Here is a 13,298-nt window from a genome sequence, read left to right on the forward strand (position 1 = left end):
TGACTGGGAATCGAGCTGGCGACCCTTTGGTACGCAGGCCGGCACTCCATCCACTGAGCCACACCAGCCAGGGCTAAAGTCCTAATTTAAAAAAAAAAATGAAATAAAGGCATTTTCAGACAAACTAAAGTTGAGATAGGTAATTCATTGCTAGCAGAAATGTATTACTTTAGGCTGAAGGAAAGTGATCCCCCAGCACAGGACTTAGGAGGGAATAAAGAGCACTGAAGGGGTAGACATGTGGACAATAACAAGGGATTATAACATAGGCAATAGTGATATGGCTCCCACAGCACATAATCAAGGATGCAGATTGTAACCTCTAGGCCCTAGAATCTAGGGTAAATGCTACAGGAATACTACAAGGTGTAAGTGAAAAGCTAACAGAAGAAAAAAAATCCTGTAATGAAAAGCACTTGATCAATCCCCCGCAAAAGAACATATGGGGTAAACAGAAAACAATTGCATTAGGTTTAAGTCTACTTACATGTACGTGCAATGGGAAGCCATTGAAGGGTTTTTCAGCAGGTGACTTGATTGCCAAGCAAAAGCCAGTAAAGGTAGTCATTAACCACCTCACGACTACCCTCACAGTGCGCAGCAGGGTGTCAGACACAGGAGGCCATCAGTGAGGACTTGACTACTGCTCGCACTGCTGAGTGGCAGAAATGTCCCTACTTCCCTGAAACCCTCCAGTTGTTGTCATCCACTCTTTAGGCAAGGTGAAGAGATGTTTGGGCAGAGCACTGCCCTCCCCCTCACTTCTTAACCATTTTTCCCATTTGAGGACTATTATTGCAGCTTCTGAAGTGCAAGCAGACTTTCCCAAACTTGACTGCACAGCTCAAACACTTGGAGCCATTTTCAAAAATTTCTGATTATGGTCTTCAAGTTTTTCCCCACAACTAAGCCAATACTGGTCCATCGGTCTTTACAGCAACTATTGCTGTAGTACAGGACTGTCTCGGTGGTCTCCCTTTCCTCAGGCAACATCCTGATCTTTGCCATGCCCGAGATTTCAAGATCAAACAGAACATGGACCCATCAAGTTCCAACCCTTTCATCCTAGAATTATTTATCCTTTAATCCTTATCTCAAGTCTCAACATTTTAAAGCCTCCCTGGGAAAATTTATCCCTTGTCAACATGTCATTTTTATATTCATTAATTTATTCAGTAATTATATTCTGAGCACTTATGTATTTTCTGCCTTGGGGATAGCGCTGCAGTTAGAACTAGCCTAGACTGGGTTTCATTATGTACTTCACTATTTGCCCGCTGGGTTCTATCAGAAGCCTCCTCCAGACAGGATTAGCTATGGACCACTTACTAGGATGTAAGCCTCCCTGGAATGGGCCTGTATTAACATCTCTGCCATGCTCAGTCATTGGCTGGAAGCAATCCTTGGAGTGTGGCCTCAGAGGGAACTCTGATGAAATTTCAGAGGACAGTGGCTGGGATATCGGTCAATTGCAGTTCCCACAGCTGGAGATCTGAGGCATATTTTCATGACCACTATATGCCATACCTTGTCCCCCCGCCCCCCCTGATTTATTTCTCCACAAGAGTTGGGTAAGCAAGCTCCTCCATAGTGTCCGTGAATTTCTGAGAAGCCGGAGCAGCTCCACCACCTTCTTTCTTCCCCTCCTCACTTGACCTCTGTGATGAGCCCGGACAGGCGGTTCCAGTCCCCGTGTCACAGACTCACCCATTGAACAGTGGTGTTCCCAGCCTCAGCACCGAGAAACCCAACAATAATGAGGGCATTTGGATGGATGTAAAGAGTTGCAATAATGTACATGACTACTGTATTTTCATTTTAAATGTAGGGGAAGTGGGAAATTAGCCCAGGCTATTCTGGAGACAGAGATATCAAAAAGTGAAAGTGAGCTTTCACCCAAGTTTCCCAACTGCTACCTAGCTGTCAGTAATGAAAAGTATAAAATGCAAAGACTAGGATATGTAAAATTTAATTAAATACCACCTAAATGTCATTTTCCTTTAATAGGATTTTAAACCTGTTTCCTCCTCTGTAAATTAGAATAATACTTATTCTATAACACTGCTTAAAAAGTAATATATTGGAAAGGGGCTTTGTGAACTATAAAGGGAAAAACAGCAGAGATCATTACCAACAAACAAAAGTTGACAAAAGATAGGTCACACCAACATCTATTTTCAGAATTTCAAAGGACAGGATACAAAAACACCTATTTTCAGATTTTTACTTACAGTTAATCACTGAAATGGGGAAAAAAGTACAGTGGAAGAGAGTATTTGGTTTCTTGGTAACTTGGTGTTTACTTCTATCCCAGAACTTCTATCGTTTTCTGTTGGAACACCAGTCTCCATGACAACAGTAAACTTCACCTATGGATTCAGTCCTCCCGGAATCCAGTATACTCCATTTGCTATGCAGCTGAAAGACATTCTCAGCCTTTCCAGTCTAATCCCTGAACACCACCATTTCTGGCAACAGAAATTCCTGAACTAAATAGAACAAAGAAACTGAAGCAAGTAGCCAGAACTGTGATGAGCAGGAACCCAGGAGCCCAATGCTGTTGACACCATCAGAAGAGCTGACAAAGATGAAAAGAAACAAAAGGTAAAGTCTTTTCCTCTTCTTGCATCCTCCAACATTAGACTCTTGGATTGAAAGAAGCTAATGGGAACCAGCAGACAAAGGGAGTCTGAGAAATGTAGCTTTCAGAATTTAGGCCCTTAGGTCTCAGAATAAACAAAACAACCAGGCCCTGGCTGGTGCGGCTCAGTGGACTGAGCACTGGCCTGTGAAGCAAATGGTGGCAGGTTCTATTCCCAGTCAGACCATTGGTTTGTGGGCCAGGTCCCCAGTAGGGGGAACACAAGAAGCAACCACACAATGATGTTTCTATGTTTCTCTCCCTCTCATGTCTTTTTTTTTTTTTTTTTAAAGACCACACTGGGGGGGTCATGAGAGGCTAACACACAGCTTCCTATTAGCAATAGTTATTGTTAGCTAAAGCCTCAAATATCTCATCAATTTAAATAAGATGTCAGATCCAGGGTAACCGCATAACTCAAACCTAGTACTGCATGAAATGAAGAAATCTACCTGGCTGGGATTAATGCCCTCTCCCAGGAAGCAAACATGTCCCCGCCTCTTCTGGCAGTCAAAGAGACAAAAGACACCAGGAGCTATTTAACACAGTAGAGTCTTTATTTTCACATTAAGATTAAAATATAAAGCACAAACATTAAAACACACTAACAGAGATCCTACTGCCCCGTTTTCAAAGCAGGTAAAAGGACATATACAACAAGATATTTTCAACCTTAGAGACAGCAACGAAGAAACACGGTAAGGAAGAGCTGGGTGCTGTACAGGCCTGCGTCTAGCAGGATGTGGAGTCTGGGTCTACAATCTCCTGCCAGGTGCGGTGTTGGGGGGTGGCTAAAGGTGAGGTGTTTTCCCTTTGGAGAAATCAGTCACGTGAATTTGTTTCTAAGACATACAAATTTACTGGAGGAATGCAAGGACTGGCAAGAGGTGAGATTCACCAACTTCTCTGGTAATAAGTCCCTTGGCTGCTATGCTTAGGCAACTCAATCAGCATCTCTTGAGTGTACTTCCAGGCTAATCAAATCCTACTGCTGCCCAAGACAAAAGGCAGCCAGGGTTGGAACATCTGCATCCCTCTCTGTGACAATCTACTGAAACCAGATGTGTTCTGCTTTTTAATTCAAATCCCATTCTGCCACTGAAGCTCTAGGCCTGGGCAACTGAACCATGACCTTATCAAAAGGAGTATCTCCTCTGAGAGAAGGGGGATCTTTCCCAGGCCCTGAAAACTGGCTTTTCAAAAAATCCCTAAAATAGAAGGCCACTCTTTAAAAGGCACAACTAGAAATTGGAACTCTGGGGAAATCTACTGCAATAACCCCTCGCTGGTGAGAAAGGCTGGAAACGGCTCAGAAGTTGACAGGTCGTAACTCTTTAAAAATAAAAACAATAACATTTCTACAACAATTATTTGAGAAAATCACACTCCTGAGCCTCCACTGGAGAAAAGTGCAGCGCCCAAATGTGGACAATCCAGAGTTAAAAAAAAGTTAACAGGCATCTCCTGCAACCCACATGTCTCCAACCACTATTACCTCCCTGAGAATAATCACTGTACTAGCACTTTTAGAAAAGATTAGGAAGGAAGGCAAATCAAAAGAACTTGGAATCGAACATTATTTTCACACAGGGAAGACTTTACATGCTCAAGAACAGCCCCTCGCTCAGAAGGGGTGGCTTTATTCATGTGGGAACTCTTTCGGAATGGAAGAGACAAGCCCATCTCCTGTTTTCAGCACAGCAGCAGACTGAGCAACTTCTCTTTTGTAAGTCTTTTTTAGTTATTAGCCCACTGCTCCTGATATGATCCTAGGAGATTTCAAGAGCTCTAACCTATCAATCAATCATCTTTTCCTAATGAGAGGGAAAAGGAATGGTCTTCAAAGCATTGGCTTATACAAAACCACTCATGAGAGCCTACGCTGGCTAGAAAAAAAAAAAAAAGAAGCTCCCCTCACTGCTCAAATAACCGGTCTCTTTCCTTGGCTTTCACAATACAATGAATTTAATGCACTCGGCATTAGGAAAGTTGTCTGTAGCTTATCAGCTGCCTCCATCACGGGACACGCCAATATCCTAGCACTGCGCAACTGGAACATAACTGTGGCTGCCACAAAGTAAACCAGATGTGCTCTATTACACACTCTGTGGGGATGAAACCAAGTTACTAAAAGGCTGTCAGCCCAGAAGGTCAGAAAGAGATCAAATCATATGCAAGGTATAGTGCCCTCTTGTGTTCAACTGAAGACTTCTGCATCCACACTGCATCCAAGCAGCATCAAATGGTAAGTCCCTTCAGGGACATAGGCATTCCCAAACCAAATAGCCCATGTGACAAGACTACTCAAGCAGGGCCTAGGAAATGGTCAGTGCACAATCATATCCTAAAAGACTGCTGGGAGGATAAACTCCGTGGTCCAGCAAACAGTCTGAAAGTACATATTCTCAACAAAGATTCATGAAGGCTTTTAACCAAAGAAAGGGATAATGTAGACATAGTACCAGTCACTTACTCTTTTGATGAACACAGCAATTACACAATCTGTAGTGTTTCAGTGATCTGGAGTCTTAGAATCATACTAATATGAAGGAACATTGTTCTCAAAAGTTCTAGGCCACAGACTTTAATAAGCAGGGATCTTGCTCAAGGCTGTTGGGTGCTAGCAAACAACATTTAACATTAACCAGCCGCATGCCTTGGAAGTTTTAAGCCCAGGGTCACTCCCACTTATAGATCTGGACCATCTTCTCGGTTAAGGTAGCCAAGTAGCTGCTATGGTTCGCCTCAAAAGGGCAGACGTCCAAAACAGGCTGATCAGTCGGCAGATCCTGCAGCAAGGAGCCGCTGCCAGCATCCCAAAGCTAAAAAAGACAAAGATAAAAGGTAAAATCATTTAATTCAGCTGGGAAACTTGCTTTCTTTCTCATCAACTTAGAAAGAGACGCAGAGAGAGAGCACTGTCTGGGGAGCAAAGCCCTAACCCTCACAGGTTATAAAAATTCAGCACACCTGACACGATCCAGGTATGGCTTCACCTACTATAATCAGCTATTAGTTCACCTCTCAGTGATTCTTAAGACCAAGCCTACCTAGCATTCATCCATTCAATGTGTGTTGGGTAGTCGTCTAGGGACAGAAGGGACAATATGACAAAGTCCCTGTCCTTGGCCTCATGGAACCTATCTTCTTTTTAAAAATTAATTAATTAAAAAATATATATTTTATTTTTGTTATTTAGAACTTATCTTCTAACTAGTGCATTCTTTTTATTTAAAAAACTTTATTATGAAAAAAATTTAAAGTATTAAAAAGTAAATAGTATATTGAGCAACCCATTACCCAGCTGATTAAGCGTTTACTATACCTACTTTGTTGATTCTATTTTCTCTTTGCCAATTTCATGTCATTTTACCCTTATATACTTAAGTAAGGCCTAGATTAAGGTTCAAGGTGCCCTGTGCTTCATATTGCCTTGCATCAAGAGGCAATTATTCCTGAAAAGCCCACTTACAGTGATGCTAAGGTTGATCTACATGTTCAGGTGTTAAAAGGCTGACCCCTGCATCATGAAACTCCCCAGCAACCCTTCATCTATTGGTTTCACCCAGGATTGAGAGAACAGATGCCTGAAAAATTATTTTATAGAGGGTTACAGTGGTCGTTTTTTTAAGGTTGGAAATATGGCCCATGGAACACTTTAGCTTATATAAAAAGAATGAGGTGAATCCACATATAGTGAAATGGAAAAGTAACCAAGACAGGAAGTTAAATGGGAAAAGAACAAGCCACATAGCAGTATGGAAAGTGTGACTCGTAAAAAATAAACTAAGCAAACATGCATATGCACAAATTTGCAGAGGTAGAATCATGGAGAACTTTGGCTTTTTGCTTTATACATTTTATATAAAAAATAATAGGCTCACCAGGGCAGAATTTGATGCTTCATCGCCAGTACACACCAGGATTTTGCCATTCTTCCCTGGGTGTTGGAAAACAGCACTTTTGGTCAGTAGTTTGCAAGTGGGTCCCCCAAGGAATGTCTGCACAGGATGGCAGGAGCAGACTGGATCTCCAGCTTCATCCAGCTTGTAGGACATCTCCATCAGCACACTTCGTAAGGTGTTATGATTTTTATCTATGAGACAGAGAAAAGTGTTGCTCCATGGAGATGGTTCAAATAACAAGTACCTCAGACACTCATAACCTAGCTAAGTGGAAAAGCCACAACTTATTAAACCATCAAGATAGCTACAAAGCAAACGTAGTAACAAGAACAAATTAATACAGCAAAATGACATTCAGAGCCCTAGCCTAGGATTAAGTTATCTACAATAGGTTCTGCCTATGAGAAAAACAATTTGAGAATGGGCTATTGTTTTTAGGAAAATCACTGTATCCTGCCAGACCTCTGCTTGGGTTTTAACAGTCTGACTACAATTATTTTTCCTTTCCCCAGTGGGGACCGCATTAGCCCTGCAACTGTACACCTTTACAAAGTGAAACTGTATTACAAAAGGGGAAACATCTGTGGTTCTGCTGGAAGGCAAACAAAAGCTCAAGAACAAAATGGAATGCCCAAGTTTTCTCTATGTCACACACAGTGCATCAGTCTTAGAGACAGAGGACCTGTAAGGTGCCTAAGAACTGAAAGGGTCAGAATACTCTGCTGAGGCAACTGCTCAGCTCAAACAAAATTTTAAATGATTACATCTACCCACAACTAGTAGAATCACTGCACTTTGATGACTATCTCGGGTGAAACATCTACCTAACCATCAGAATAGCTCATCAACATAGATTCATACCTTTCTGGGTACAAAGAACCCAAGAATTTGAGCACAGTTGGTTGTCAGGGGTGCACTCTAGTTCTGGAGGCAGTGAGAAGTTCACTAGCTAAGCCCACACAACCATGGTTGTCCATCTACTCTTCACGTAACTATGTTGGCCCCAAATAAGAAGGAGCAGCTAATGCCCTAGTCTGGGCCCTATCGGGCTGCCTTCATCTGGGCCTTTCTCTTAGGTGAGGAGCAGGGAGAAGACATGAAAGTGACCTGAGAGTGGCTCAATGGCAGGTCTCCTTATTTCATTACTGTTCTTAGTCGGGGGAGCTCCTAAAGTGGCTGATTTCCTTCCAGGGAGTAAGTACCTGGCAGAATCGGTTCACACAAGTGAGGAGCAGGGAGGCAGGCTCTACGCAGAAACTTGGGGTCATCATCCTCAATGTAGTAGTTAAGAGCTGTTAGTCTGAGGGGCTTACCAGTACTACTGAGGGATAGGGAAAACTCTCCTTTCCTTTCTTCCACAAACGTGCTCCCAAACAAATCACGGGTGGTCTCATGAGGGCATTCCAACACTCACCAGGCCTGTAGGTCACTAGACAGTGTCGGGTGCTGCTCTCTGTCTGAAAGTCTATGCAGCCCCCTGGCTCTATGGGCAGCACATGAGATCGATGAGAAGAGCCCGTTTTTAGCTCCCAGAAGGAAGCATTCTCCAAGGTTCCAGCCAGCACTCCACCATATGGAAATACAGCCGAGGTAGCTCTGGGTATGTATGACAGGGACACCAGCGGGCACCTGGAGGGAAGGAAAAGAACCCACGCCTCACATTCTAATACTTGGACTATTCCAGACCCCACTACCAGGAACCACCTTGAGCACATTTCTGCCTCCATAAAAGAGTTAAACCTTCTGTGAGTTGTTATTCTCTGACATCTGATAAAAACCACCAACCCACTCTGTAGAAATAGAAGGACATACATATAATATTCTACATCCAATTTTGGAAGAGACATAATATGGTCTAAAAGTAATGAAAAAAAAATGGACTAAGAAATTAAATAGTGCAAGATAACAATTACCAGAAAGTCTGATTAGTAGGAGCTTCTGGAAATGGAGTTAGCCACATACATAGAAAAGTCAGAGAAGAAACACAGCTTATACATCTAAATGCAACTTCCAAGCTGCAATTGACCGACCTCTCATTTAAAATATATCCCCAAGCAACTACATTTTAATTTATAAACAGGACTGTTTCTTTATAGAGATTTTCTCCATCTCTTTCCGCAAGCACTTGATCAAGACTATGCCAAGAACTGCCTCAGAAATATTAGCTTACAGACTATGTTCCTATGAACTTTTTTCTGCTTAAGTGGCCAAAGCACTCTGTCTACCTTTTTTCGTTATAAAAGATTTATTTATTTTTAGGAAGAGGGGAAAGAAGGGAGAAAGAGAGGAAGAGAAACCTTTATGTGCCAGAGAAACACTGACTGGTTGCCTCTTGCACACCCCCAACTGGGGACCTGGCCTGCAACCCAGGCATATGCCCTGGACCAGGGAATCTAACCAGCCAGGTTTTGGTTTGTGGGACAACATCCAACCCACTGAGCCACAATAGTCAGGGCTTTAAACAATTTTTTTATTCATTAATATCTTAAAGAGAGGAAGGGAGAGAAACATCAATTTTATTGTTCCACTTATTTATGCATTCATTGGTTGATTATTCTACGTGCCCTGACCAGGGATCAAACCTGCAACCCTGGTGGTATTGGGACAATGCTTTAATAACTAGCTACCCGGCCAGGACTGCCATCTTATTTCATTTCCCAGTCACAACGCAGCTAACCAAAGCAAACTAAAATAAAGACAATGCACACAAACATGATTTCCTTGCTATTTGCGTTACTTTATTGTCTACTCTATGTGGGTCCCTCTCCATCAATGGCAGTTACTTTGCCTGGATTTCACATCTGTGTAAGTTTACATCAATTACCTTCAGGCCCACAGACCACAAACATCACTGAAGCATGATTTCACCCCATCCAAATGAAAAGAATACCACAGATTGTTGAGGTCAGGTTTCAGTCAGTGATTATTACTATAGTGGTATCTTTATATTTAGATCCTGTCACCCCTCTTTTAATATATATTCATATTACAAATGGAAATTCTCTCTTAAGTCACTTCTCATTCTGATCTAGGTCACAAACCCCTCTCTCCTTTTGAGACCTGTATGCCGCCAGGAGAGCATCATGCCCAAGATATTCAACGCATTCTGAAGAGCCGCAGTGGGGCTGGTGGCCACCTACCCTCAGAACCTGAACTGACTCCACGAACCTCCCAACTCTGTAACTGGATTATAAATAAGTCACAGTAATACGGTATCCTTAGACCAAGTTGGTTTAGCTGTGGATTAGGGAAGTTTTAAATCACTTTTTACTGGGCTACCTTTTAATGTTTTCTTTCTGTGTGTTAGACATGTGGCTATAAAAGCAAAAGTGTGCTGACCATATTTTATAGATGAAGGTCACAACAGGACAAAATTACATAGCTCATACCAAGTGAAGCTGGGTACTGAATGTAGATCTGACACCGTTTTGCCATGTTGGGCGATGAGTTCTTCTATGAAGCTGGTTATACCTGATACCAGAGCCTTCTACCATGTAAAATAACATGAGCATAAACTCTAAGGATCTTTCTGATTCCTAAGTGAGAACAGATCAGTGGATTCATAGAGAACTGGCCTCTGTGAGGAATTCTGACCAACTGTGAAACACTCTTGGAAAGACAGGATTAATACAATAACTTTCCAAGAGAAAGACGCTACCTACAGGAAAAAAGTGAGTGGCTCCCTACCTGGCTTTCTGAGGTATTAATTCCTGGACATAACAACTCGTGTTTCGAAGGTCATATACCAGAATTGAACCATTGACCAGTCCAGCATAGATGTAATTGTTTTCATCAAGACACCAGCAGCAGCTCCAGACAGCACGTCCAGCGTTGTAAGTCTGGACCACTGTATTTGTCTCCAGGCTGTGGAATTACAAGAGACTTTTACAACTATGTGTTAAGAAAATCAAATATATAACAAAGTATAAATATTATTATTTTAATGTCGATCACTTAAGAATAAACCCATACACCCAAACTATTCCTTTAAGGACTGCCCAAATAACTCCTTATAATTCTAAAATATTTTTTTTGGGGGGGGAGCACATGGGTTCTCCTTGAGCTATAAGGAAATAAGAGTAAATTAAAGGGACATAGACACAGCACATTCCCACTGTATTTCCATTACATTCTCCACAGTTATTTACTACATTGGTTATGCTATTCCGTGTTGAACATGTAAGAAAAATAAAACATTAACAATACATTAAGCTGAAGCATTCCTGCAAAGTCAAAAAGCTTGAAGTGTGCTATCACAACATCCCTCAGATTTAGCTGCAGAAATTAAACGGAAGCCAACTATCAGACATCTAATCAGAACTACTTCCAATGAGAGAAGTCATCACGGCACCCAAGGAGAGTGAGCTCCCAGTAAGCACTTCTGTTAGGCAGAATGATCCAGGTAATAGACCAGGAATAAGCAGTCCTAAGCTGGTATGGTGACTCCATATTGTCACTTTATCATCTCAAGGGTGTGACTCTTACCTGCATAGCTTAAGATCTATTTTGTAAACTTTTTAAAACAGACAAGAGGAAAACAAACAAACAAAAAACCCACCTAACAAATAAAACAAAAATAAACACAAACAAATCAAAAAAACCCTAAGCTAAGGCCATCATAACACAAATATTAATTTCCATGCTCTTCAACATTAAACAGTCCAAGTTTCATCTTCCTCCCCAAAGTACTCACCTGGTCAGTTTAATAGTGTTGTCTAGGGAAGCAGAGAGAAGCAGGCCACTGGACCGACTACTGAAAGCCAGTCCGCGGATCTGTTTGCTATGCATGGGAATGTACTGACTGCTTTTCATGTCGGCAGTACTGAACATCTTAACACCAAAACCTGCCAAAGACAAGAGAGAGTGAGATACGTCACTGACGGTCAACTTAGGGCAAACTATCTTTCCAAGTAGCTCCTTTGTCCATCCACCTTTCTTAACATGTACAGTAAGATCCTAGGAAAAAGTAAAAAAAATAAATTTCCTGGGGTTGTAACTTATTATAAAAAGTATACTCCACTTCAAGTTATCAGCAGATACATGATAAACCATTGTACATACACACAATGGAATATTACCCAGTGATAACAAGGAATAAACTAACATAGAAAATAATACAAATGAATCTCAAAAAACTTAACACTGAATGGTGCCAGACTGCCCCTCCACCAAAATAATACTATTTATGTGAAATTCTAGAACATGTAATCTATAGTGACAGAAAGTCCATCAATTGTCACCTGGGGATGAGAAAAGAAAGGGACAGGTCAGAAGATGATTACCAGAGCGCATGAGAAAACTTCTGGTGTGATAGATACGTTCATTATCTTGATTGCGGTGATGATTTCAGGGGTGTATACATATATTAAAACTCATCAAATGATACACTTAAGTATGCACAGCTTGTTTTATATTAATTATACTTTAATGAAGCTGCTGAAAGAGAGGGAGAAAGTGCAAGACAGTGAGTGTGCTGGAGATCCTATTCTACTTGAAAACACAAACATGCAAGATGCATTAAACAATAAAGAATGGATGTAAGTGCTTAAGCAAGGGAAAACAAAGAAAAATATACACAATTGGACTACATCAACCTAAAAAGTTTTTGCACAGCAAAGGAAACCATCAACAAAAGAAAAGACAACCTACTGCATGGGAGAACATATCTGCCAATGATGCATTTCATAAAGGGTTAAGATCCCAAATTTATGAAGAACCCATACAACTCAACACACACACACACACACACGCACTCACTCTCGCTCTCGCTCGCTCTCTCGCTCTCGCTCGCTCTCTCGCTCTCTCTCTCTCTCTCTCTCTCTCTCTCTCTCGCTCTCTTAAAAAATGGGCAGAGGAGCCCTGGCCGGTATGGTTTGGTTGGAGCGTCATCACATACACGGAAAGGATGCAGGTTCGATTCCCAGTTGGGGCACATACAGGAGGCAACCAATCAATGTTTCTCTCTCCCCCTCCCCACCTTCCCCTCTCTCTAAAAGCAATGAAAAAAATGTCTTCAGGTGAGAATAAAAAAAGGGCACAAGACCTGAATGAATACTTCTCCAAAGAGAACATACAGATGGCTAACAGGCATATGAAAAGATGCTCAATGTCACTAATCATGAGAGAAATGCAAATTAAAATCACAAGATATTACCTCACACCCGTCAGAATGGCAATTGATAAACCAACAAACAACAGCGTTGGTGGGCATGTGGAGAAAAGGGAACCCCAGTGCACTGGTGGGAATACAGATTGGTGTAGCCACTGTGGAAAGCAGTATGAAGTTACATCAGAAAATTAAAAATGAAACTACCTCATGACCCAGCAATTCTTTGGGTATATATCCAAAGAAACCCAAACCACTAATTGGAAAAAATATGTGCACCCCTATGTTCACTGCAGCGTTGTTTATAATAGCCGAGATGTGGAAGCAACCCAACTGCCCAACAGACAAGTGGATAAAAAAGTTGTGGTACATAGTTCTGAAGCATTTGATGGAACTTCTAAGGGGGGAGACAGAAGATATCAGGCTAAGGCAAAGGGACCTGAGACTTGGCAAAAATCACATGCTGAAGACAGTAGAAAGGAAACATCAACATTTAGGAATGATTTAGGCACACGAGGAGATTTGGTTTCCAACATTAGGAAGATGTAAAATTAACCTTAAAAGCATAAAATATAAGAATATTAGTATACTGTTGATAAAATAATGCATATATTCCCAAATTCTTTTCATCTGGAATCTGTCAATT

General features: G+C 41.5%; 1 protein-coding gene across 2 annotated transcripts in view; it reads right to left on the bottom strand.

The window, feature by feature from the left end:
* Window positions 1-4,791: 4,791 nt before the first annotated feature.
* RFWD3 (ring finger and WD repeat domain 3) overlaps window positions 4,792-13,298 on the bottom strand; it is a 31,256-nt gene continuing 22,749 nt past the window's right edge. For both annotated transcript variants that reach the window (XM_053915260.2, XM_045191849.3), the window contains exons 9-13: window positions 11,240-11,390; window positions 10,234-10,410; window positions 7,961-8,175; window positions 6,526-6,737; window positions 4,792-5,463 (exon numbers count right to left, since the gene is read on the bottom strand). In XM_053915260.2, coding sequence (XP_053771235.1) covers window positions 5,320-5,463; window positions 6,526-6,737; window positions 7,961-8,175; window positions 10,234-10,410; window positions 11,240-11,390 — 899 coding nt within the window. In that variant the 3' untranslated portion in view covers window positions 4,792-5,319. The remainder of the gene's footprint in view (window positions 5,464-6,525; window positions 6,738-7,960; window positions 8,176-10,233; window positions 10,411-11,239; window positions 11,391-13,298) is intronic.

Source organism: Desmodus rotundus, chromosome 12 (assembly GCF_022682495.2).
Source record: "Desmodus rotundus isolate HL8 chromosome 12, HLdesRot8A.1, whole genome shotgun sequence".
Classification (NCBI taxonomy): domain Eukaryota; kingdom Metazoa; phylum Chordata; class Mammalia; order Chiroptera; family Phyllostomidae; genus Desmodus; species Desmodus rotundus.